The sequence below is a fragment of the Macaca mulatta genome, chromosome 2 (assembly GCF_049350105.2).
Source record: "Macaca mulatta isolate MMU2019108-1 chromosome 2, T2T-MMU8v2.0, whole genome shotgun sequence".
Classification (NCBI taxonomy): domain Eukaryota; kingdom Metazoa; phylum Chordata; class Mammalia; order Primates; family Cercopithecidae; genus Macaca; species Macaca mulatta.
The window spans coordinates 91215357-91242454 of NC_133407.1; the positions used below are offsets into that span (position 1 = coordinate 91215357).

Below are 27098 nucleotides of genomic sequence, written 5' to 3' on the forward strand. Positions count from 1 at the left end.
AGGCATCTTTTATAAAAGGTGTAAAGAAATATCAAGGTTCTATAATTCTGAAGAGTTTAGAATTTATTAGGAGTTTCCCAAGTTGGGATGTTAGTCTTTAAATAAACTTACTTCATTCATGTATTCCACTTACGGTTTTGCACCTCCTTTTTATTAGTGCAGCGCCATTTATTTTGCTTGATTTTAGGTATGTTAATATTCCAGCCTTGCTAGTTAGCATAAAGTGACAGGTGTGAGCCATGAGGAAATTTTCTGACTTAATTTTTACACAACTACATATAAGAGTTTTAGTGGAGAAAAAAAATTAGTCCCTTGTGCATATATAGTAGTTAGATAAATGATTTTTCTACCAACAGTATACTACACTCATGTAGGTAAGTACAGAAAAGGTTTCAAAATATATTTTGTTAGCCAGTTAAAGTCTATGAATTATCTGCAACCTATTTAATCTGTCACTACAGTAATTTTGTGGTTATGCCAAGAACCGTGTATACTTTTAGGTTTTCTTAGTTTTTCTAGGTTAGCAAGGAGGCAGCAAACTTTCATTGTTTCATATTAAAATATAATTAGACTAAACTTAATTCTAGTATGAATTTCCAAAATCGTTATCTATTTATTTCATTTTTATTTAATTTTGTTTTTATTTCACTTTTAAAAGTCCCTTGTTCGATGTAATTTATGTTCCTAAGAGTGGTTGGAGAACTTGGCCTTCATCTGATTTCAAAAGTGTTTTTGGCTATGGAACCCAAGTTTCAAATGAAGTTGATGGTTTCAGTGTGATTCAGTCTTCAGACCTAATTGGGTTGAATAAAATCTAAAAGAATATACCCTTTTGGAGCATAACACTTTAATACTTTGGGGAATGTGGCACTACCAAAAGAAGACTACTAACATGTCAAATGTTCACCTGGAAGAAATTCGAACCACCCTTTTGGCCCCATTAATTGTAGCAAGTTTATTTCTCTATATTTTGTCATTCAATGAATTGAAGTCCTGTGGTATACTGCATTCATTAGAAGAAAAACGTTTTTAATGTCCTTTTAATGATGGCCCAAAAAGCATTTGACACAGCAAGATGCATGTGTTATTATATTGAGAATATAGAATAATAACAGTACCACTAAATTTAAGACCTCTTCCCAGTCTTGCTGTTCCTAGCAAGAAGTGTGGCCTGTGACTGCACTTACTGTTTGTGCTCATCAGAAACTGTCAATGTCTGCTTTTCTTTAACTCTGCAGTCTGTAACATCACGCTGTTTATTAAAAAAAAAGAAAAATTACTTTGACTTGTGTCCAAACAATCCTTAGTGTACTATATAAGCAAAAAACTGTGATAATTCTTTTGCCATTCCTTTTGAAAAGCCAGTGCTGCTAATAATCAAAATTTAGCTGAATTTGAGTTCTTTTCAGTAATGACTAAGAATACTTGATTGAAAATCTGAAACTATTATACCTTAAAAGCCAATTTTTCTGCCCCAGTAAAGTGATGAATATTAAAGAAATGTATGTTTAAATATTTACTTCCTTTAAGCATAAAGAATTATATGCTTTTAAGAAATATATGTATATACATATATGTATGAATGTATGTATGTATATGTAATAGGTAAGTGGACTTTTTCCAAGTCCTTTGAAGATCAGAACCTAGAAATGAAGTTAGGCCAGAAGCAAACTGGTTTTGCTTTCAGTTCTCATAAACATTGCAAAAGTTAAGTGTGGGCTTTGACCACTAATGCACATAGGCATTAACAACTTAGTAAAGCAATTAAGCAAATAATTACTTAAATTGTATTTATTTGCCAAATGGTTTAAATAATTTTGAATTGACTTTGTTCTCCAGGGATAATACCTCTCTTTGCTGGAATGAATCAGGTAGCTCCTATCTAAATAGAAAACTGGTAATTGAAACACACACTTTACATTTTAAATTAGCAGTTTTGAATTTTTAGGGAAAAAAAAATCCCAATAATTGCATATTGTTAGGTAGAAGTCAAATTTACAAAGAAATGGAATAGGGATGTGCCCTTAAGAAAAGTATAGACTCTCAATTTGCAGAATGATTTAAAATGTGCATGCATATAAAATGTTCATGTGTACGTATATATTTTATTACAGAGAAGTCTTTGGTATACAAAATAGTTTACCACAACCTTTTAAACAGCAGGTTCTGGGCCTTAAATGCATATCACAGTTAGCCAAGAGAACTGGGGTGAGGGGCAGGGAAAATGAACTGCAGTTCCCTATCCCTAGCCTCTATACCAGCTGTCCAATGAAAAGTACCAAGGCTCACTGAATGTTACAACCCAGCAGATTTTTAAATAAATTATCTAACATTTTGAGTGCCCCTACTAGATGCTAGAAGCTATGCTAAAGTGTTTCACATGCCCTACTTTGCTGCTTCTATAAAATAACTGCGTGAAAGAACAGGTTATCCCCATTTTATAGATGAGAAAAGAGAGGTTTAGACCGGTTAGCTGATTTGCCCAAAGTTGTAATTATGGCCTACAAAGTCAAATAAATCCTAATCTGAGACACATGTTCTTTCCACCACTGCACACTTGAAAGAGGAAAACACCAAGATTATTCATTACTAATCAAGTCAATATTGCTCTATTCAGCTGAATTAGTAATGTGTGTCTTGAAATTGCTAAAAGGCATTAAACTGACTTAGAATCAGTTTTTTTATTACATCTACATATAAAAGTAGCTTCAAATGTCTCATTCTACTGTCCATAATTGAAGATTTTTTAGTATAATAAAATTTTAAAGATACTTGGAGGCACTTTGGAAAATCAGACCAAACTCTCTTTTCCACTCATAGATTCGGCATAACCAATCTGGAAAGCATTTGTTGAGAGCCTTATGACATCACTTAATAACCATGGTTGATTCATCAATTAAAGTACAGACAATTGTTGACTAAACTTGTGGGACTTTGCTATTAGGTTGATGCAAAAGTAATTGCAGTTTTTCTCCATTAAAAGTAACGGCAAAAACTGGAATTACTTTTGCACCAACCTAATACGATGTGGATCATCTGAGATGAATGTTGAAATCCAGTATAGCTTCTTCATATTTCTGGCCCATTTTTCCCACCAGAAAGTACACAGAGTGAAATGAGCTTATGAAAAGCATAATTAACTAGAAAAATGTTACTGAAAGAAAAATTACATGGTACATGCCAAGGTTAAATACTAGTAACTCTAAACTCAGTGAATTTTCTAGGCAGCAGCTTTCCTCTGCTGTGTAGACTGGTAAAGAACAAACCAAGGCTGGGTGCAGTGGCTCATGCCTGTAATCCCAGCACTTTGGGAGGCTGAGGCGGGCAAATCACCTGAGGTCAGGCAAGACCAGCCTGACCAACATAGTGAAACCCTGTCTATGCTAAAAATACAAAAATTAGCTGGGCGGGTGGCACACGCCTGTAATCCCAGCTACTTGGGAGGCTGAAGCAGGAGAACTGCTGGAACCCAGGAGGCAGAGGTCGCAGTGAACCCAGATCACATCACTGCACTCCAGGCTGGGCAACAAGAGCAAAATTCCATCTCAAAAAGGAAAAAGAAAAGAAAAAAACTATAATTAATATGTTAGGTCCACGTTTTCTTAAGTTTTCTACCAGATTTTTATCTTCGTATAGTGAACAAACTGTTAAGAACTTTTTTATGAAAAATATTTTAGTGTGACTATATTGCATAGTTAGGCTGATGGTTCAGTGTTCGGTAGGTTAGATACCGTCATTGTTTATTTCCATATTGACTGGTTCTAGCTAGAGCTGAAATTAGGTAAAGAATATCTTGAACTATCTTGCTACACAGGAAAAAAAAAGTGCTTCCTTAGCTCACTTGGAAAGAGATTGGGATTAGAAAAGATAGTGAATTTGTATGTATTTATAGAAATAAATAGAATACAAAATGAGGCTTTTAAATTTTTTTCCCACATGAAAATATGATACTTAACTTTAATTATTACCTTTTACATTGTTAGTTTGCAGACGGGCATAATTAGGTCCTCAGTTGCAGAAATCACAGACATCTGAAGGCCAGCACTTTAATTTGGCCACAGTCTAAAGATTTCTCTGCTCCTTCCTTTGCTCCTCCTCATACTCCACAGTTTGAACTGATGCTGTTCTATATACGGTAATTTTCCACCTACCTCATCTCTGACTACAGTGCTATATTTTTCACACAGTAAGGACAGATGTTGTGTTAATCTCACCATGCCAACAATCAGGGCACCACCTAGCAGAGTCAGTGAAGGCCAAAATAAACAGTGGAAGATAGCCATTTGGTCATACTTTTTTATAAGAATGACATCTTCAGATTGGCTGTCTGGACTGTAGAAGCATGAAAAGGGGGTTCCATTTTTGTGATCGAAGAATTCCTTTATGTCCAGAGCACTGTTGAGCAAATCATTTCTATCTTGGTGGCACTTAGGTGTGTAAAAGCACTAGGAATATGGAGGAGGGAAAAAGATAAAGGCACTGTCACCAATACCAAATACTTAACAGTTTTTATTATGAAATAGCTTCAGGTTGAAGTTATTAGTGGGCAGTTTCAATCTTAGAAGGTGGTAAAATATTACATAGCTCATGGGAAAAGGTTGATTGGAGGGCCACAGTGAAATGGCCATTTCCAGTCATTAAGCAAGGATGTGGAAGGGAATTCTTAGTTTATATGACATTGCAGGAGAGTCAGTGACCAACTTCATAAGGAATATGACTCCTCCCCACATGCAGGTTCTTGGTCTCTTGGACAGTATGAATCCATTTGTCCACTGAACAAAAATGTATTGAGCCTATGAACTTTCAACGCCTAGTAATGTCTCTGTTGTCTCTGTCTTGATCTCCTGTAGCAAAATATTACCCTGAAGAAAAGCACATGGAGGCTTTTGCTCTAGACTCACAGAGAGGGAGCCCCACCTGGACTTTGGTTTCTGAGAGACAGAACCAGTGGAGAAGGGACCTCTGTCAGCTGGTGACTTTTTTCAAAAAAGCTTGAGGTTTATTACCATATCCATTAGGTACTTGAGGTACTGTGCTAAAGGCCTACAAAATGTTTGAAATGTTAAAAATCATTGCATCCAAAACAGAAAACAAAAGTCATCAGATTGAAATTGATGCTTAAAGACAATAAAGTGTAACACGTCAACTAATCTAACACAACTCAACTTTTTATAGTTAGGTATAAATACAAATTTTAAATCATATGAAAGACTATACTTTCAGGGATCATTTCTATAATTTGTTAAATCATAAGAACCCATTATGTAATTTATTAAAAATGATAATCTTTACATTTATTTGATAAGAAAAATTACTCGCTTGATTCAAGGGAGACTGTGAGTACACTGTAGCATTTTGATATGATGGGGAGTGGAATCTCCAAAAGAAACACTCCCCACAAATGACAACTCATTGGCTTAGCGTATAAATTCCAGACACCAAATTGTGAAATTGGAATAATTTATCTCCTTTCTATATACCCCATTTCTCCACCAAGAAGAAAGCTTCATTTATCCTGATTTGATCACTATAAAAATATTTACTAAAAAAAAATAAAACAGATCTATCCCTAAAGACAGCCCTGGGTTATTTATGTACCCTGCTAGGGACAGTCTGGCAGGGAAGGGTTGCTGTCATAAGAACTCTTTAAACTTTACAATACCTTGGGATTCATCTGGACAGCCTCTTCATTATAATGTAGGAGAGCTTTCTGACCTGAATGGGTGAGGTTCACCAACACCTGAAGACACGGGTACTTCCCCTGACCGCGGCAGTGCACACCACAGGTGAAGGTACAGTCCAGCCAGTGGTCCATGATATCTGTGTGGATGGCAGTGCAGGTCGATTCTTCTCTCTGAGCACTTCAATTTGAAAAAAATAAATGTTCTTCACTTACTAGAAAATTTCGTTCTACATTTCAGTGTGGTTATGAGCTTATGTATACAATGCCCAAGGCATCTGTGAACAAGGCATTTGTGTATTTTGAGGTGGCACAGGATCCTTACAGCAGGCACCTAATAATCAGGGAGCACAGAAGACAAAGAGTTGGGGTAAAGAGCCGCGAAGTCCCAAGTTCCACCTCACTTCTGATGATCCTACTGGCATATTTCTCACTGTAACAATGGTTTTCAAACTTCAGAATCACCTGTGAGTTTGTTAGAATGAAGAATTTGTTAAACTGTGGATTCCAGCGCTTCATTCCAGAGATTCTGGTTTGGTAGGTCTGACTTGAGGCCCAGGAATCTTTATATTCAACAGTATTTAAGATGCAGGTATTTGGAGAAGCACAGTGTAAACAGTGTTAGCATTACCATAATACTGTAACCACCAAGATTCACACTCACTCAGGAATCTCATCATCTCTCATGCTTCATCATCTCAAGATGCACTGGCTTGTCCTGATGAAAATGTGCCTTTGGAAGGAGTCCAACTACGGGGTCGTTGGTCAACATAGCCTATACAATTGCTAGCAACAAGGTACAATTCCACATACCCACTACTTCCAAAGAGGCAAGTGCAAATCATACGTGGAATCTCTCGTAGAATACTTACAATATTTTTGCTATCAGTTAAGTTCCTTGAGGTCAGGAGCTACGTCCAGTTCATCTGTGTGTTCCTCAAAGCATGAAACAGAATGCCTCTCACTGAGTAGATGTTCAGTAAGTGCTGTACTGAATTATATTTTTTTTTTGGAGGTGGGGACGGAGTTTCGCTCTTGTTGCCCAGGCTGGAATGGCACGATCTCGGCTCACTGCAACCTCCACCTTCTGGTTTCAAGTGATTCTCCTGCCTCAGCCTCCTGAGTAGCTGGGATTACAGGTGTGCACCATCATGCCCAGCTAATTTTTTGTATTTTTAGTAGAGATGGGGTTTCACCACATTGGCCAGGCTGGTCTTGAATTCCTGACCTCGTGATCCTCCCGCCTTGGCCTCCCAAAGTGCTGGGATTACAGGCATGAGCTACCACTCCTGGCCTGAATTAAATTCTACTTGGAAAAAATTTATTGAGAATTTCCACACGTACTACATATGCAAAACATCCTAGGTGCTATGAGAAATTACAAACAAAATTCCTGCCATGAAGATCTTGTGGTGATGTTGAAAAGAAAGGACATGTGTATATGTATGAAATAATTTGAAAACAAGTCCAAGACAAAGTAAACGAGGGGAAGAGGAAATGTTTTGATTTAATGTATGGGACCGGCTCTTTATATACCCTCACACTCACATGTAGGGGGACCCCTGTGTTTACTTACTGCTTCCTTAAACATAATAAGTCAGATTAGCAAGCTCTAAAGTCAGAATGTTTGAAAAGCAGGGCCAGGCACAGTGGCTCATGCCTATAATCCCAGCACTTTGGGAGGCCGAGGTGGGCGGATCACTTGAGGCCAGGAGTTTGAGACTAGCCTGGCCAAATGGCAAAACCACATCTTCACTGAAAATACAAAAATTAGCTGGGTGTGGTGGCGGGTACCTGTAATCCCAGATACTCGGGAGGCTGAGGCAGGAGAATTGCTTAAACCCGGGAGGCAGAGGTTGCAGTGAGCCAAGATTGTGCCACTGCACTCCAGCCTGGGCAACAGAGCCAGACTCTGTCCTACCCCCCCTCAAAAAAAAAAAAAAAAGTAAGAATGTTTTAAAGGCAATATTTAGCTAGGTTCATAATGCACTCTCATTAATCTCTTTGACCAAAATAATCATTCTCCCTTATTAATACAACAAACTTGAGACACGCCATGCAGTTTAACATAACCTCAAGGTCCAGGGTATAAAAACCACTAGATGTGGCCTAAGAAAAAATATTGGGCAAGTGAAAATACAAAAATGGAAAATAAGATTCTTTCATAGATTTAGCACTGGTCTGCTTTTTCACTAAAGTAATTTATATACTTATTTTAACTAGGCATCTTGAAATAATAATTTAGAGTTACCTTTTTATCTGTTAGAACTTGAGCTCTCTAAATCTTGACCAAGTACTGAACTGAGTATGATTTGAATTTTCCTTGAAGATTTTAGAAAGCTCCAAAATAGAGTAGGACATGCTGTCCTTTGCACAAGGCCCCAGTCAGAGCCTTTCAGGTGGAACCAGGGATGTATTCAGGGCTCAAAAATGAGCATGTTCCTTCAATAGCATCGGGTGTGTATTTGGCTACAGCTGTGACAAAATTCACCATTTGACTGAGAGATGAGAGGCTGAGGGAGTAGGATAGGTATGAGCTACCCAGGCCTTTTTAACTTAATACCACCCTTTATGGAACAAACCTACTCTCTGAGATGGCACAAGACGTAAGTTGAGAGAGATTAGAACTCACCACTCTTAGGCACTCACTTAATTTAACCAAATAATTTCCAGGAATGCTTAGAAAAGTGAAACTTAATTATGAGCAACAGTTTGGTACCAGCTTGCAGAAGGTACCCTCAAGCCATCTCCCAAATATGTCACATTTTTAAAAATAATCTGATCTGCCTGTGCACACACATGCACATTTACTCAACATTCCCATACATTCAAACATTCAATCACATTGTATAGACATGTAATGCAGATATATATATATATATATAAAGGATGAGGGGAAAAGGAGTAAATGAAAAAGAGGAAAAAAAGACAGATTGAAGTCAGAAGTGAGGTACAGCCAAGACAGGAGAATTGCTTGAGCCTAGGAGTTTGAGACTAGCCTGGACAACATAGTGAGATCCCATCTCAAAAAAAAAAGTTTAAAAAAAAGTGAGGTACAAACATGTAACCTGCAGACCATAAGATCCCTTGTAGTTATGAGAACTGAGCTACAAATTTGCCTCTGGGCTTCCTAGCAGCCAAAGCAATGAAGGAAATACAACCAGATACAAGATTCCTGGTGTCCATTAAATGAAAGTAAGCTGCTTGATCAGGAGCAGCACAACTTCTCCTAGTGCTAATACCAGAGAGAAGGTTCTTCTGGAATTCTTCCAATAGTGGCACTGTATGCTGTAGTAAATGGTGACCTCTGTATCTTTCCCCTAACAATGGTAACCTAGGAATGGCAGGAGATGAATCATAAATAACAGAAGTAGACCACTCTCTTCCTTTTTATGACCCCTTTCCCTCACTGAACTCCTAGGCCTTCCTCTTCTACTCCCCCTGGGCCTTCTGTTGCTCTTTGGCTGTCAAAAACAAAAGTGGGGGCTGTTCAAAAATAAAGCACTGTCCAAAAAGCACCCCTTGCCTTCCTTTTACCCTGAACTGACCTGGCCCCAAAGTACCATATGTTGTATGGGCCATCCTACAAAATTAAATAGCTCCTCCCCTTCCCTAATCAGAACCCCTATTCCCCTTATTTCAGCAAACTTCATTTAGGTATTAAGAAGCAAGTCTTATGTCAGAATGACAGGCATATTATTTACTGGCTATGTGAACTTGGGCAAGTTACTTGGCCTTTCTGAGCCTCAGCACTTCTATCATGGGCTGCTGTAGGTTTAAGTAGGATAAAATATAGTATGTACTGAGCATACAGCATATACTTAATAAGTAGCAACTAAAGTTGACCCTTGAACAATTCAGAGTTTAGGGATGCCAACATCACACCCCCAACCCTGCAGTCGAAAATCTGCATGTAACTTTTGACTCCTCAAAAACTTAACTACTGGTCAGGCATAGTGGCTCATGCCTATAATTCCAGCACTTTGGGAGGCAAAGGTGGAAGGATGACTTGAGCCTAGGAGGTCACGACCAGCCTGCGCAACATAGGGGGACCCCATCTCTACAAATACTTTAAAAATTAGCCAAGTGTGGTGGCACACACCTGTGGTCCCAGCTACTTGGGAGGCTGAGGCAGGAGGATCGCCTGAGCCCAGGTGGTCTAGGCTGCAGTGAGCCATGATTGCACCACTGTACTTCAGCCTGGGTGACAGAGTGAGACCGTGCATCAAAAAAAACCAAAAAACAAAAACAAAAAAAAAAAAACAACCTTAACTACTAATAGCCTACTGTTGACAGGAAGCTTTACCAATAAATAGTTGATTAAGACATATGTTGTGTTTATATGTGTTATATACTGAATTCTTACAATAAAATAAGCTAGAATAGCCAGGCACAGTAGCTCATACCTGTAATCCCACTGACTCAGGAAGCTGAGATGGGAAGATTGCTTGAGCCCAGGAGTTCAAGACTGCAATGAGCTATGATCATACCACTGCACTCCAGCGTGACAGAGCAAGACCCCTTCTCTAAAAAATAAACAAATAAATAAGCTAGAGAAAAGAAAATGTTATTAAGAAAATCATGGCCAGGCATGGTGGCTCACGCCTGTAATCCCGGCACTTTGGGAGGCCGAGGCAGGCAGATCACAAGGTCAGGAGTTCAAGACCAGCCTGGCCAACATGATGAAACCCCATCTCTACTAAAAATACAAAAATTAGTGGGTGCGGTGGCAGGTGCCTGCAGTCCCAGCTACTCAGGAGGCTGAGGCAGGAGAATTGCTTGAACTCAGGAGGCGGAAGTTGCGGTGAGCCAAGATCGTGCCATTGCACTCCAGCCGGGCAACAGAGCAAGACTCTGTCTCAGAAAAAAGAAAAGAAAAGAAAATCATAAGGAAGAACAAGATCATGTCATTTGCGGGAACATGTATGAAATGAAGCTGGAAGCCATTATTCTCAGCAAACTAATGCAGAAACAGAGAACCGAACACTGAATGTTCTCACTTAGTGGGAACTGAATGATAAGAACACATGGACACATAGCGGGGAGCTACACATACTGGGGCCTCTCAGTGGGCAGGGGGAGGGAGAGCATCAGGAAGAATAGCTAACGCATGCTGGGCTTAATACCCAGGTGATGGGTTGATATGTGCTGCAAACCACCATGGCACACGTTTACCTTTATAACAAACCTGCACATTCTGCACATGTTCCCCAGAACTTAAAATAAAAGTTGAAGAAAAAAATCATAAGGAAGAGAAAACATGTTTACTGTTCACTAAATGGAAGTGGATCATCATCCTCTTCATGTTGAGTAGGCTGAGGAGGAGGAGAAAGAGGAGGGATTGGTCTTACTGTCTCGGGGTGGCACGCACAGAAGAAAATTCATTTATAAGTGAATTCTCGAAGTTCAAACCCATGTTGTTCAAGGGTCAACTGTATCACTACATGCACTGAATAAAGAACCTAATTAAAAGAAAACGAAGGAAACGAATATGTATTGAGCAACTACTATGTGCCAGGTAGACACTGTCAAACTCAAAAAATCAGACTCAAAAAACTTTTATTTTGCTTGCATACAAGGTTTAACTCTCTCCTGGAATACTAACATTTTAAGGTGAGGATTTATGACCTAAATGAATAAACTATAATTTGTGGATTACATGTTTGGAGGTATATATAGATTATGAGAACGGAGGAGGCAGTGCAGGGGAATATCTTTGACCTTCTCACCACCTCTTCCGCCACACCCAGCTGCCCCCAGCACTGAGAGAGGAAGAGGAATTGCGTTTTTCTTTTTCTAGACCACGTCAGAGAGTCACAGATTGAGAAACCAAAGCCAGCCTCTCCTCCTTTACCGTTGTGCCTGGATCTTATCTGAATCGGAAACTCTAGATTTCCTTCCTCTGTTTCTTACCTGAGCATAAAAGGCTTTAGAATGGTTGTTCCAAGCAAGAAGAACATTAGGACTGAGAAGCCCATCATGGCAAACCCCAGCAGCACGGCTCGGTCCTCTCCAGCACTGGACGACAGCCTCTTGTGCACATCCAGTGGGTCTCCATCACTGTAGTCTGTCTCTCTCTTCTTCCCTGAGGCAGGAAAGGCTGTCCTTTGGGAAAAGGGAGAAGGAGATACTGCAGTGGGCTCATAAACAAGTGGCAACATTTCCAATCATGGGGAATGGAGGGATAATCTCATTTGCTGCCCACCTGTGTCTCGTGAGCAGCATGAATGCAACACAGTGAAATCCCAGTTCAGAGCTTGGTGACAAGTCCATCTAAACAAGCTAAAGTGATGTGTAAGCAAGTATTTTTAAATATATTGTGGCAAATAAGACTAAGGAATGTTGCCTCATGCAAGTCTGTAGTGATCTATTTAATCAATGACTAGAGAATGTTGCATGTAAATAAGTGTTATGAACTTTGTTACCTTTCAGGGATATTGCACTTTCCTCCTGAAATTCTTTTTACATTCTCCTTTGAATTCCACATGGAAAGAATGACTCAAAAAGTTCACATCTGGAATTAACAGCATCCTGAACAGGGCTTGACTTGTTCTTTCATATTCACCTGTTGGAAAGGCAGCATATCCACCACCAGGATTTCTGGCCACTGCCCAGTCCACTCAGAATTATGAAGTTGTCATGGCTTCTTTGCTCCACTCACCCTCCTTCTCCTCTCTGGCCACTTACGGTTCTGCATAAGTGTCCCTGCATTTCTTCTCTCCCTCTCCTCCCTGTGCCTGCAAACCCGCTCCAGCAGAGGATGAGATACATTCTCGCAGGGCAGGGTGTCTGGTGAACAGAAGAGCCCAACACAAAGGTCGCAAACCGGTGGGCATGGAGGCATCCGGTCCACAGATGTGCTTTGTTTGGCCTTCTCTGTCGTTTTTTTTTTTTTTTTTTTTGTGTGTGTGTGTGTGTGTGTGTGTGTGTGTGTGTGGGTGTGTGTTTGAGATGGAGCCTCGCACTGTTGCCCAGGCTGGGCACGATCTCTGCTCACGGCAACCTCCTCCACCTCCCAGGTTCAAGAAATCCTCCTGCCTCGGCCTCCCAAGGAGCTGGGATTACAGGCTCCCGCCACCACGCCCAGCTAATTGTTGTGTGTTAAGTAGAGACAGGGTTTCACCATGTTGGCCATAATGGCCTCCAACGCCTGACCTCATGATCCACCCACCTCAGCCTCCCAAAGTGTTGGGATTACAGGCGGGAGCCACCGCGCCCAGCCCGGCTTATTATTTTTTAATGTGGGATAACTTGTTAAGACCTTAAAAATCATGACATTTCTCATAAAAATGCTGAGTCCTGACTTCGGAAATAATCTCAAGATGCACGTCCCTGCAGATGAACAGCGGGCCCAGCCAAGCAGTGGCTGCCCCTGTGGAAGGTGTGTTCTCTAGTTTGCCACAATCCCTCCACTTCCTATAGTGTCACTGATTTGCCATTCCCTGCTCAGTAGCCACTTGAGTTCCAGAAGTATCTCTATTTTAAGAAGGTTAATGAAATCTTAAGTCAAACAAATGCAGCACTAATGGTAGAAGCACAGGCTCTATCAAGCTTCCTAAAAGCTTTCTACATTTTAAAGCCAAGCACAAACTCCATCAAGGAAATTACTGGGGTTTTTTTCCCCAAAAGCACAGTTTATGCCTATCCCACATCTTTCCCCTTCCCTCTCCCTAGCTCCCTTTTCCCCCAGCAGCATCTTTCGGTTCTAAAGCAAGTAAGAGGAATGTCAGACAGTCCAGAATGTTCCGAGAGCCTATACCGGGAAGCACCAACCTCAGAAGATGGCGGCACTCCATGGTTAATACTTCTTTAGGAGCCGAGGATCTAGTTTAGGAAATTTTAGTTGTCTTTGATATTTTACTCATCCTCTATCATCCTACCAGCAGAGAAGGGGCATGGAAAAAAAATTTAATGAAATTTGAACCTGCACTTTTTTTTTGAGATGGAGTCTCGCTCTGTCCTCCAGGCTGGAGTGCAGTGGCGTGATCTCAGTTCACTGCAACCTCCGTCTCCCGGGTGCCAGCGATTCTCCTGCCTTGGCCTCCCAAGCAGCTGGGATTGCAGGCACAGGCCACCACGTGGAGCTATTTTTTGTATTTTTAGTAGAGACGGGTTTAAACTGTTAGCCAGGATGGTCTCGATCTCCTAACCTCGTGATCCACCCATCTTGGCCTCCCAAACTGTTGGGATTACAGGCGTGAGCCACTGCACCTGGCCACATTTTCTAGTTTATCAATAAATATGACAGATTGATTAAAGAAAGTTTTAGCCCTAAAGCAGAGTTTGGTGGTTTTTGTAGTTTCCAGGACCCAATATCCTGCATTTCCCTTGTGCTCTAAAGCTGGACTTTAGTTGCTCTGTAGCATAAGGTATCCCAGAGATTTATTGTAAGATATCCTTGGAATCCATGGGTAAAGAGGCTTATAATGAGGTTACTATGGGATTTCTAATACATTCTTTAACATACCCAATTATAAATGGTATGTTATAAAAAACTGGCATAACCTGATTCTAATTTAGGAATAAGACAGACCTGTAGTACCCCAGACAAGACTTTTTATTTATAATTTTTCTGCCCACTTTGTTCCAAGGCTTTATGAAAAGTTGACAACCTCATAAGTCACTTGGAAAGAAGTTATTTCATGTGTGGGGAAGGGATAATATAAAATAATCATAAAAAATTAAAACATAGATATGTTTGGCTGGCCGCAGTGGCTCAACGCTTGTAATCCCAGCACTTTGGGAGGACAAGGTGGGCAGATCACCTGAGCTCAGGAGTTTGAGACCAGCCTGACCAAATGGTGACACCCTGTCTCTACCAAAAATACAAAATTTAGCCAGTCATGGTGGCATGTGTCTGTAATCCCAGCTACTCGGGAGGCTGAGGCAGGAAAATCGCTTGAACCCGGGAGGCCGAGGTTGCAGTGAGCCAAGATCGCGCCACTGCATTCCATCCAGCCTGGGCGACAGAATGAGACTCCATCTCAAAAAAAAAGTAAATAAATAAATTAAAAATTTAAAAAAAAAACCACATAGACATGTTTTTATTATTGTAAAAGTACCAGGCTTCTGTTTCAGTGGTATGGTACACTAGACACCCACTGTAACTACAGACAACTAAAACTTCTGGCCAAAGCTTAAAAAGAATTGGAAATACTCAAAAGACAAAACTATGTGAAAGTAGGAACCCAGAGAGGAAGGTGGACAGAAGTAAAGTTTTAACTTGAGGGCATTTGCGGAACTTGGTGAACTTGAGCTTTTGTTTCACCGTTTTTAGGGTCACGGGGACAGGAGACAATGTCCAAGGTCTATCCGAGGTATGCAGTTTAATATACCATCCAACTAGAGCTGGAACCCCAAAGGACTTAAAAGTCAGTGTTGGGTTGAACTGGAAATAGCCCCTCCCCCTTAACTCCCACTGCACCACTCCATAGGAAATGGCAAGGAAAATGCCTTTCTCAAACCTTAACACTGACTAAGGGAGGAAAACTACAATCTCCCCTGAAATTTTAGATAATCCTCAAGGTGATCCTCAAGGGAATTTACAGCCTGAATTCGTACTACCTGGGTAATACAACAATCTCAAACTAAGAATTTCGTGTAATGTTGTTTAAGTACATGGTGCCCTCTGCAAACTGGCAAATTTAAATACATATGTTCTCTGTAGGCACACACCTTTAACTTAGGCCTTAAAATAATTCTATAGGCCAGGTGCAATGGCTCATGCCTGTAATCCCAGCACTTTTGGAGGCCGAGGTGGGCGAATCATGAGGTCAGGAGATTGAAACCATCCTGGCCCACATGGTGAGAAACCCCATCTCTACTAAAAATACAAAAAATTAGCTGGGTGTGGTGGCATGTGCCTGTAATTCTAGCTGCTGCAGCAGGAGAATCACTTAAACAAGGAGTCGGAGGTTGCAGTGAGCCAAGATCACGCCACTGCACTCCAGCCTAGCAAAAGAGCGAGACTCTGTCTCAAAAACAAACAAACAAAAAGTATATAAATGTCCAAGGAGTATATCCACTCATTTAAAAATCATAAAACACACAACAGCCAGGCGTGGTGGCTCACGCCTATAATCCCAGCACTTTCAGAGGCTGACGCAGGTGGATCACCTGAGGTCAGGGGTTTGAGATGAGCCTGGCCAACATGGCAAAGCCCTGTCTCTACTAAAGACACAAAAATTAGCCAGGTGTAGTGATGGGCACCTGTAATCCCAGCTACTCGGGAGGCTAAGGTGGGAGAATTACTTGAACCCAGGAGGTGGATGTTGCAGTGAGCTGAGATCGTGCCACTGCACTCCAGCCTGGGCAACAGAGTAAGACTTCATCTCAAAGGAAAAAAAAAAGATATTAATTCTATAAAGTAATAATAATTGTAATTATCCTATTACTATTATGTCTTGTGGGGTTAAAAGAAAAGATAAATACATGACAAGAGGATATAATTTAGAGGGGGTAACAGTGGTAATTTTTCCATGGGGAAAGATAGACATTAATTTCATGTTGAAAAGTTCAAATATGCATGCTACATAGAAATATCACCTTTCTCTACTCTTTTAGGTGACACTCCAGAAATTCCAAACTAGTAGAGAGACAAAGAAGGGAAGGGGAAGAAATCAATCCAAAAGAAGGCAATAAAGAAGAGGGAAAAACTCATGAAAAAGTCAGGACAAATAGCACAAAATAACATGATAGAATAATGTTATTGCATCATTACTATAAAACTAAATGGAGTAAATCATCCAGTTAAAAGATAGAGATTAGGGCTGGCTGTGGTGGCTCATGCCTATAGTCCTAACACTTTGGGAAACCAAGGTGGGAGGATCACTTGAACAGAGGATCACTTGAACCCAGGAGTTCGAGACCAGCCTGGGCAACATAGCGAGACCCTGTCTCTACACAATAAAAATTAAAACACCATCCAGTTGTAGCAGCACACTTATAGTCCTAGCTATTCAGGAGGCTGAGCCAGGAGGATTCCTTGAGCCCAGGTGTTTGAGGCTGCAGTAAGCTGTTGAGAGGTGACAATGTGCTAGCAGCCCTCATTCGCTCTCAGCACCTCCTCAGGCCAGGACGTTCACTCTGCCCACACATGAGGAACCCTTCAGCCTGCCGCTGCACTGTGGGAGCCCCTCTCTGGGCTGGCAGAGGCCCAAGCCAGCTCCCTCTGCTTGTGCGGAGGTGCGGAGGGAGAGGCGTGGGCGGGAACTGGGGCTGCCAAGCGCTCCTGGGCCAGCACAAGTTCCAGGTTGGCACAAGTTCCGGGTTGGTGCAGGCTCAGGAGGCCCCGCACTCGTTGCAGCTGGCCAGCGCCACTGGCCACGGGCAGTGAGGGGCTTAGGACCCGGGCCAGCAGCTGTGGAGGGGGCGCCGGGTCCCCCAACACTGCCTGCCTGCTGTGCTCCAATTCTCACCGGGCCTCAACCGCCTCCTGGTGGGGCAGGGTTCAGGACCTGCAGCTCGCCATGCCTGAACCCCCGGGCAGTGGGTTCCAGCACTACCGAGCCTCTCTGACGGGCGCCACCCCCTGCTCTGTGGTGCCCCATCCCATCCACTGCCCAAGGGCTGAAGAGTGCAGTGGTGTGGGGCAGGACTAGCGGGTGACTCTGCCCATGGTCCTGGCACGGGATCCACTAGGCAAAGTCACCTGGGTGGGTACTTGAAGAACTTTTATGTCTAGCTGGAGGATTGTATATGCACCAATCAGCACTCTGTGTCTAGCTGAAGGTTTATAAACACACCAGTCAGTGCTCTGTGTCTAGCTAATCTAGTGGGGAGGTGGAGAACTTTTGTGTCTAGCTGAAGGATTGTAAATGCACCAATCAGCAATCTGTGTCTAGCTCAAGGTTTGTAAACACACCAATCAGCACTCCGTGTCTAGCTCAAGGTTTGTAAATGCACCAATCAGTGCTCTGTGTCTAGCTAATATGTTGGGGACTTGGAGAACTTTTATGTCTAGCTAAAGGATTGTAAATGCACCAATCAGCACTCTGTGTCTAGCTCAGGGATTGTAAACGCACCAATCAACACTCTGTCAAAATGGACCAATCAGCGCTCTATAAAACCGACCAATCAGCTTTCTGTAAAATGGACCAATCAGCAGAATGTGGGTGGGGTCAGATAAGGGAATAAAAGCAGGCCTCCCAAGCCAGCAGTGGCAATCTGCTGGAGTCTCCTTCCATGCTGTGGAAGATTTGTCCTTTTGCTCTTTGCAATAAATGTTGCTGCTGCTCACTCTTTGGGTCGGCACTGTGTTTATTAGGTGTAACACCGCAAAGGTCTATAGCTTCACTCCTGAGGCCAGCAAGACCGCGAACCCACTGGGAGGGATGAATAACTCCAGACACACTGCCTTAAGAGCTGTAACACTCACTACGAAGGTCTGCAGCTTCACTCCTGAAGCTAGTGAGACTATGAACCAACAAGAAGGAAGAAACTCTGAACATGGCCGAACATCAGAAAGAGCAAAATCCGGACACACCATCTTTAAGAACTGTAACGCTCACCACGAAGGTCTGCGGCTTCATTTTTGAAGTCAGCGAGACTGAGAACCCACCAATTCCAGACATACTATGATTGTGCTACCGCACTCCAGCCTCGGTGACAGGTGAGACCCTGTCTCCAAAAAAATTTTTTTCAAATATAAAGATTGTCAGACTAGATTTAAATACATATAGGTGGTTCCCCAACTTAAGATGGTTCCACTTGCAATTTTTTTTTTTTACAATTATAAAATGTCTTTATTTCAATTACATTACACATTTTCCTCAAATTTTATAGAGGTTTTGGTCTTTTTGCATTCAATTCTGTCTTGTAACAGTAATATGAATCCACATAATTTCATAAAATGTCAACAACATTCATAAGGTACATTCCTTTGTGATTTTATATTTTCCAATTATATCTAACTTTACAATTATTTTTTAAATGTGTCTTTATATAGAAAACAGATATTTTCTTCAGGCAGATCAAAACAAGAATTTTCCAATAAGAATATACTGGGAAATAACAAATGAAAATATTTATACCAAAATACCAAAAGTGATTCAGCTCTTCAAAATATCCTACTATAGTCTAATTAGTAGTTTGCACAAGAACAAGTAACCTTTTTTTTTTACTGCTCTTGTGAATGATGATTAGAAATTCAAACAAAGAGAAGTAATTTTAAGGTTCAAAATCTTTTTTTTTTTTTTTTAGAGACAGGGTCTCACTCTATCTCCCAGGCTAGAGTACAGTGGTGCAATCATAGCTCACTGCAGCCTTGAACTCCTGGCCTCAAGTGATCCTCCCACCTTGGCTTCCCAATGTGCTAGGGTTACAGGCGTGAAAACATTGTTTTTTGTGTGTGTGTGTGTGTGGTTTTTTTTTTTAGAGTTTCGCTCTTGTTGTCCAGGCTAGAGTACAATGGCTCGGTCTCAGCTGACTGCAATCTCCGCCTCATAGGTTCAGGCGTGCCTCAGCCTCCGGAGTGGCTGGGATTACAGGCGCCCACCAGCACGCACGGCCAATTTTTTGTATTTTTAGTGGAGACAGGGTTTCACCATGTTGGCCAGGCTGGCCTGAAACTCCTGACCTCAGGTGATCCACCCACCTCGGCCTCCCAATGTGCTGACATTACAGGTGTGAGCCACCATGCCCAGCTAAAAACATTTAAAAAAATGACTGTCCCCGCTCAAATACTGCAGTAGGAAATGTAATTTGACATATATCACTTCCAGAAAAAATCTTCAAATCTTCGTATAAAATGAATTCGATACATCATCAGCATGAAGTTAAAATCTCCTACAAAGTAAATTCAGGTATCATCAACAATGAGATCCAAAAGCATTGGTTCAAGATCAAAGACTTACATGAGGGTGAAGGCAAATAAAGTCCCTCGTGCTTTCAGACGTTTACTTGTTATCCTTAAAATGATTATTGTTCTAAGGTGCAAATCTTATTCAGTGACCTATTTGCTATTTGGCTATCTCCTTTAAATAAAATACCTTACAAGTTATAATGTACATTTTAAAATCAAATATGAAAGTACACATATGTGAAAAAGACATTAATTTAAATATCAATTTTATTCATAATACAGAAATCTAAGAATGCTGTTTGGTCATTTCACTTAGATGCTGATATATTTTGTCAAGAATATCCATATTCCTATCAGCCTAAGGCAAATGGTAAATGCTTCTATTTTTATTAAGTGGACTATAAACAGTAGACATTATTGTTTGATACTACTGGAATACTCTCAATTAGAACGCACACTAATAACAAATATGTCTTTCTAATCTGGGTGATAACCTCAATGATTACATGGAAATCTACAAGTAACAGTCTATAACTTAAAGCAGTAGATCACCTGGTAATTGGCATACAGTGCACCTCTGTGAATTTAGAACATTCTACTTACATTGGCAGTGGAGAGAAAAGAGCCCCTCACGCTCAGACTTCCTGTGCACCATGCCTGCCGCCTGCCTCAGCTTAGGAGATGGTACAGTCTTCTTTGCCTTTGCCCTTCTCGTTCCCTCCTCTGGTATCTTCTCTGCTTTCTGGATTGAAGTCCCCCGGCTCTCCTCCTGGTGCCAAGTCATCGTTTTCTAGGCTATTGCTGTCTAAAGCTTTCCTGACGGTCTGACTTGGATGTCCTGACTTCCCACACCTCTCTGTACTTTCTGCTTCACAGGCATCACTAATGTCCTGTGAGGGACTTTCATTTTTGGGCAGCGTGCAGCAATCTGTGTCTTCGCTCTCCAGTTCTACAGGACTGCTTTGAGTGGCACCATCTATTTTGGCATTATCTTTTGCAACACTTTCATCTGATTCTTCACCACCAGCCCTCCGGCCTGATGACTGAACTGTGACATCCTCAAAATCTAGTGTGTCTCCATCAGCTAGTACCTCCTCAGCTGCAGCTTTTACATCATCGCCTTCTTGGTCAAGTTTTCCGTCCAACTTAATTTTAGGATTCTCCAGACAATCAACATTTTCACTGCTTTCTGCTGCAATTTTCTATTTTGGATTTTCAGTAACCTCATTTTGGGCTTCCACTGCTGACTTTGTCAGTAGACTTTACCTGCTCTTCCTTAATTTCGTTTAAATCTGTATTCTTTAAGGATTTCTACGGGTACTGGGGATTTTTTCTTCTTGTTTTTCTTTCTCTTGTCCTTTGTCTTCTGCGATGAGTCCAATGCGTCTCCCTTTTGGTCAGTCTTTTCTTCGTCAGACTCTTTCATATCTAAGGGTTTGAGTGTCTACTGTACTTGGACCTGTCGCTTCCTGACCATTGCTCTCAGTTCCTGCTGGAGAGCCAGGAACTTCTGTCTTGATTGGTTTCTCATCCCTTAATCCTGTTTCTTTACCCTCTTCTTCGTTGTGATCCCTACCTACTTCTGTACTATGCACTGGAAACTCCTTGGGCTCCGCTACTTCCTGGTTGGTGAATTCTTTATCTAAACTATGCCCTGTGCTTGTCTCTAACTCTGGGGGACCTCTACCGTACATCTGTCATCATGATAAACTGTGTCATCACTATGCTTTAAAGGGCACGAGGCCACTGTGCCTGCCTGCTCTCCAACCTGAGTCACCGTTGACTTTCCCACATTCTCTATGTGGCTCCCACCATCTAAGTCACTCCAACAGTTCGATGGCTCAAGGGGAGTTCTGGTCCCGTCATCTGGTGCACCCATGACCTCATTTGACTCAACCTGTGCTGTGTTTTCAGGGAGAGAAACGCTCTCAAGAATTTGGCTTTGAACCTGTTCCTCATAGGTAGCTCCTGCTAAGGTTCCTAGGAATGGGGCAGTGTCTTCAGAAGATTTCTGGTCCTCGGTATTCTCACCAGCAGGGAATACCTCTATATCCACACAGTCCTTCACTATGTCCTCTGTGTGTTATTCTTTCTCAGTATTGTTCAAGATTTCTCTTTTCCCCACATTCACCACGATTTCATTTTTCACCTCCACTTCACTGGCTCTTCCTAGGGTCCCATCCCCTGTCGACTTGAGGGCATTTAACCCTTCTTTCGTCATCTTGGTAGGACCTTGGTATCCAACATTATTGAGAGTGTCGGAAGTCTCTCCATTGGTAGCTATTTCTGAATTTAGGATTATTCCATGTTTCTCGAGCATTTCCTCTCTTTGCTTCAGGGCCTCCTTGACTTCAGCAAACTGAAATTGCAGTATACTGTGGGCATGTTTTTCCCTTTCAAATTCTTTTTCTCTTTGTACTGCTGCCTGGATTCAGTCAGCTGTTCTTCAAGCTCCAGCAACGTATCTTTCAAGGTATCAACCCGGTACATGAAGTTTGTCTTTTCATTGTATAGCTGAGCATTGGAAACCATAGCCTTCTTATATTTCTCTTCAACTTCTGCTAGAGAGTTCTTTATTTCCCTGATGGAGGCCTTAGTGTGGATGGAGATGGAGGTGTCTCCAGCTGCCTCTCTGAGAGGAACTCCCAACCAGAGAGGCCAGCGTGGCTGCAGACAGGCCTGGCGTGTTACCAGACCCCTTCTCAGTAAAATCTTTTTCTGGTCCCTCTTCTACCTCCTTCTGCTGCCGCTCCAGCTCCTTCATGCGGATCTCACGAGCCTCCGCCCCGGCCGCCAGTGTTGCCGCGAGCCGGGCCTCCGCCAGCCTCTGCCCTTCCGGTCTCAAACAGTCGATCTCCTGGCTCTGCGCGGCTGCGGGGCTGGTCATCCTGCTGGGCTCGGCCAGCTCCACCCAGCGGGAAACTCTCGGGGACCTCGCCGGGAGCCCCTCGCGGGCCGGGCCTGGGGGCGCGCGCTCTGTCCGCGGAGACGGGGCCACTCGCCGCGGAGTGAACGCTCGCGCTTCCGGGGCCAGGGGCCAGCCTGCCGGGGAGCGGCTCGCGAGACTGGGCTCGGGCTTGGAATCGGCCAGCAGGGGCGGGGCGCAGGTGGCCGCGGGCTGAGCCGGCCGGGGGTGGGAGGGCACCGGGGAAGCCGAGCTTGGGCGCCTCCGCCCGCCCCATGACCCGCCCCGCCCCGCCGCCCACTTGCAATTTTTTTACTTTACTGTGGTGTGAAAGCAATAGGCATTCAGTAGAAACTGTACCTCAAATTTTGAATTTGCATTATTTCCTGGACTAGCGATATGCAGTACCCTACTCTCTTGAGATGCTGGGCAGTGGCAGCCAGCCACAGTTCCCAGTCTGCCACACAATCATGAGGGTAAATAGATAATACTCTTAAGTTTTCAACTTCCAGTATTTTCAACTTATGATGGATTTTTCAGGATGTAATCCCACTGTAAATGGAGGACTATATGTATGTTTTTACAAAAGATACATCTAAAACACAGATACATAAAGGGTGAAATTTATGGGCAAAATGTAACAGAAAGCAAACATGAATGTTAAGAATCAAAAGCTTTACTAGAAATTTAAGTATCAGGGTTTTAACACTGATCAAAGGTTCAATTCACACGGAAGATATAACAATGCTAATTTGTATGTACCTTAATAGCATTGTTTCACTGATCAAACTACAAGAAGAAATAGACAAAATCCACTATCAGATTATGAGGTACTTTTATACACTCCCTCAGTAATTTAGATAGCTCGACCTGAACAAATCAGTAGGGTAATAGATTTAAGTAAATCAATTAACAAGTTTTATCTAAATGATAAATATAGAACACTGACTCCTATAGAATATATATTATTCTCAAGCATGTATGGAACATTTATGAGACCTGACTACAAACTTAGCCACAAAGAATTCCTCAACAAATATCAAATGATTCATGAAAGTAATATATTTTTATATGCTCATTGTACGAAACTTGAAAAATCCAAAAACCATAGAGAAGAGAACAAAAACTCACCCACAGTTCTAACACTTAAAGGTAAGTATTGTGCACTTGGTTGCTGGGTTAATCACCTCATGCTCTATATTAGGTTTTTGTTTTCTGGGTTTTTGTTTTGTTTTTTGTGTTTTTTGTTTTTTGTTTTTTTTGAGATGGAGTCTCATTCTGTCATCTACGCTGGAGTGCAGTGGCGTGACCTCAGCTCACTACAACCTCTGCTTCCCGGGTTCAATCAATGCTCCTGCCTCAGCCTCCCGAGTAGCTGGGATTGCAGGTGCCTGCTACCACGCCCAGCTAATTATTTTATTTTTAGTAGAAATGGGGTTTCACCATGTTGGCCAGGCTGGTCTCGAAATCTTGACTTCAAGTGATCCACCTGCCTTGGCCTCCCAAAGTGCTGGGATTATAGGCATAATCCACCGCACCCCACCTATATTATTTTAAACAGAATGAGATCACATTAGATATGATTTGAGATTTTTTTTGTTAATCTTATCTTTTTCACTTAACATAATAAGCACTTTCACATATCATTAACAATTCTTTGTAATCCCATTGGCTACATAATGTTCCATTAATTAGATATGCCATATTTCCTTAACCCTTTCCTTATTATTGAATATTATTAGATTGTTTCCAGTTTTCTCAGACCATAAACAGCCTTGTAATTAACTTTGTTGTATTTACAAGCATCTTTCATTCGAGGACCTCAAAGCACTTAGGTATGATTTAGTTTGCTTTCTAGTCAGAAGATGGACAAAAAGCATATTGATTCCTTTTTCTGCCAGTAATACATGTCCACTTCTAACCAGTGTATTACCTTGAGCTGTTTTATTCATAATCAAGGCAATATCTACCACTTTCTGTTTCTTCACTGCAGGTAGGACTGACTTTCCCACCCAGCCCAAGTAGGACACACAGCTACAGGCAGCTTCTGGCTTAGCCTGAGGCAAACTCAATTACAAACAGCCTGAACACGCTCACCTGGGTGTGATCCCCACAGAAGCCAGCAGCCTCTCCCTCCAGCACTGAAACTTGTGCAAGAAGTATTCCTTAGAAAGATGCTGTGGCTCATCAAAACTTCGCAATTCATCTAACATTCATTTCACTGATGTATGTGAAATGAATTTCTAAACATGAAGTACATTATATTAGTATTTCCCTGTAATTTGTTTTGGTTACAGAGGAGACCCTTGGTAATTATTTTTACTCTTCTGTTTTTTAATTAACACATTATTTAACAACTTATTTTGAAACAGCATATAAGGTTAAGTCAACATAGTTCATCAAGTTCAGCAAGAGGAAATAGCGATAATTCAGTTGTGCATTTCAGAAATGAAAATGGGATATACTAGGTTGCTTTGATGACAACACAACTGCCTTTATATCTAGTTAATTGTGTGACGAATGGGACACTAAAACTTATTTGCTTGCATGTTTGTATTTGATCTTTTGCCATACAGTGATTCATTTTAATTGTCTGTTCACAAAAGAATTGGTTCAGGTCTAGCAGAGAAGAACGCCTTTCTTTCCTCTGTAGCCTGTCTGGTCCTTCCTCCCTGAACCCCCATCCTATCCAAACTCCTGTATCTCACTCTCCTTATGCAGTCTCTCAAATACCCCTGAGTGCAGTTAAAAGATAATGGAAGTGAGTAACATGATGACCATTACCATCTTTAATGTTTTCCAATTCTCAGCTCCCAACTCCACTAGAGCCAATAATAAATCATGCATATTTCCAGACAGTGAGTGAACCTCGCTGTGAAATGTACCCCTCCCAAAAAGTTTTGCTTGTTTGTTTGAGACAGAGTTTGGCTCTTGTCATCCAGGCTGGAGTGCAATGGCGCGATCTCTGCTCACTGCAACCTCTGCCTCCCAGGTTCAAGCAATTCTCCAGCCTCAGCCTCCTGAGTAGCTGGGATTACAGGCGCGCCACCACCATGCCCAGTTAATTTTTGTATTTTTAGTAGAGATGGGGTTTCACCATGTTGGCCAGGCTGGTCTCAAACTCCTGACCTCAGGTGATCCACTCACCTCGGCCTCCCAAAGTGCTGGGATTACAGGTGTGAGCCACCGCACCCAGCCCAAAAGATTTTAATATCCCATTTGTCCAACACCCTCAGGCATCACTCTTCTCTCCATTTTGGTTCCCACGTTGACTGCCCCATGCCCCAATCCTGGGGCAGGCAAAAGGGGTGCAGCTCACTAGAGGCTTTCAGCTCCTCTGGTTTGCATTTCACTGGGGAGAAAATGGGTCCTGAAGATAATCTCTTACTTTCCCGTTTAAGGAGAAGAGTAGGGTGGGTAATAACAATAGCTAAAAGGCTAGAGTTTAGAGAGGTGTAGAGCATGTACGTGGTATAACAGTATAGTTTAGAGAGGATGTGGTATACTGTGCTGAGGCACGCAGGAGCTCGTACTATCTGCATTTCACAGATAAGGAGATGAGGCAAACAGAAGTTAAGTGACTTGCCCAATCATATGGCTGATTAAGTGGTGAGCTGGGTTTGAATCCAAGGGCTGTGACTCCAAGGCTTCACCAATGGGACCGAATGCTGGTGTAATTTCTTCATTCCTCATTCAACCAAGATACAATTATTGAGCACCAACTATGGGCTAGGCTATGATCTAGTGCTGGGGAGCCACAGGTGAGTTTCAAAGGTCTCCAGTCTCCAAGAACTGGCAACCTGGAGGACAGAGCCAACAGGAAAGGCTGCAGCCCCGTGATGTGAGTGCTGCTGGGGAAGCCTCCTGGGGACCCTGGGAGGCATGGCAAGTGGGCATCCTCAGAGAACAAGGAAACACTCACTCCCCAAGCTCGAGATGTCCCCTCTTCTTCCAATTGCTTATTCAGCCCGATTCCCACTACCAGCCGAGCTTCTGGAGGTAACTTACCTCCCCTGGCGCCTCCGGCTGCCCTGGAGTGTGATTTGCACGGGGATGCTGAAGGGCTGCATGAGGCCAGGGGCCTGAGGAAATGACCTCCTTTCACCTGAGTCATGCCCCTGCGGGCGCGGGAAAGGTGAAGCTTAGGCATCCACGGAAGCCGAGTCCCAGCGGGAGCCCCCAGCCCCCAGCGCGGCTGCAGCCATGAGAAGCCCCGAGCCTCCGGCGCTGCCGCCTGCCGCGCCTTCCTGGAGAGGGGGTAACTCCGGGGAGGCCAGCCGCGTGGTTCTGCAGACTCCTGGCAAGGCGGAGCCGTCAGTTCTAGACGATCAAGAAGGACCTGCGTGGTTTGCTGCAGCCAAAGCTCCTTCTCTCTCTTTAACCTGTGCTTGCCGCCACCTTATCGCCTGTGTTTCCGCTTCGGCAGCCGGGAGCATCGCCATAGAGACCTCAACGCTTGTGGAAAGTTCTGAGGCCCAAGGGACACTCTATAATTGGTGAGGGACATACTCAGTTCAAGGTTTATAAGAAGAGGAAATGTTTTGCCCTGGCCGCGTTTCCTTTTCCACGTATTGTCTGTTAGAGTGCAAGCTGAAATAATGGGTTTTCTAGTTAATAGCATGTTCCAATTAAGAGAATTCGCTTTTAAACCATATGTGATTTCCCAATTTTTCACGATACAGGGCCATAAAATAACTCGCCATTAAAACTAT

At 42.4% G+C, this 27098-nt stretch overlaps 1 protein-coding gene and 1 pseudogene across 6 annotated transcripts; both read right to left on the reverse strand.

Moving 5' to 3' along the window:
• Positions 1 to 1035: 1035 nt before the first annotated feature.
• KCNMB3 (potassium calcium-activated channel subfamily M regulatory beta subunit 3) lies at positions 1036 to 26865 on the reverse strand. Of its 5 annotated transcripts, none has more exons than XM_001108937.5 (4): positions 26395 to 26865; positions 11594 to 11785; positions 5663 to 5861; positions 1036 to 1252 (listed from the first exon to the last, which is right to left on the reverse strand). In XM_001108937.5, exons 1-4 carry the CDS (start codon positions 26454 to 26456, stop codon positions 1184 to 1186), a joined length of 522 nt encoding a protein of 173 aa, XP_001108937.3. In that variant the 5' UTR covers positions 26457 to 26865; the 3' UTR covers positions 1036 to 1183. The 5 variants fall into 5 exon arrangements, with proteins under 5 accessions (XP_001108937.3, XP_014987056.3, XP_014987057.3 ...); XM_015131570.3 differs by lacking the exon at positions 1036 to 1252 and adding an exon at positions 1780 to 4445; XM_015131571.3 differs by lacking the exons at positions 1036 to 1252; positions 26395 to 26865 and adding exons at positions 1780 to 4445; positions 20085 to 22491.
• On the reverse strand, positions 20156 to 22368 carry LOC709765 (leucine-rich repeat flightless-interacting protein 1 pseudogene; annotated as a pseudogene). The gene has a single exon (XR_013626.5). The product of XR_013626.5 is annotated as a leucine-rich repeat flightless-interacting protein 1 pseudogene (transcript).
• Positions 26866 to 27098: the final 233 nt, after the last annotated feature.

Coding starts and splice junctions, on each gene's coding strand:
- KCNMB3 (XM_015131572.3), bottom strand. CDS start 11,953: ATGGACTTGTCACCAAGCTCTGAACTGGGATTTCACTGTGTTGCATTC. Junction 11,786..11,885: donor ATGCTGCTCACGAGACACAG/GTGGGCAGCAAA, acceptor CTTTTCCCAAAG/GACAGCCTTTCCTGCCTCAG. Junction 4,446..5,662: donor CTGTCCAGATGAATCCCAAG/GTATTGTAAAGT, acceptor CCATATTCCTAG/TGCTTTTACACACCTAAGTG.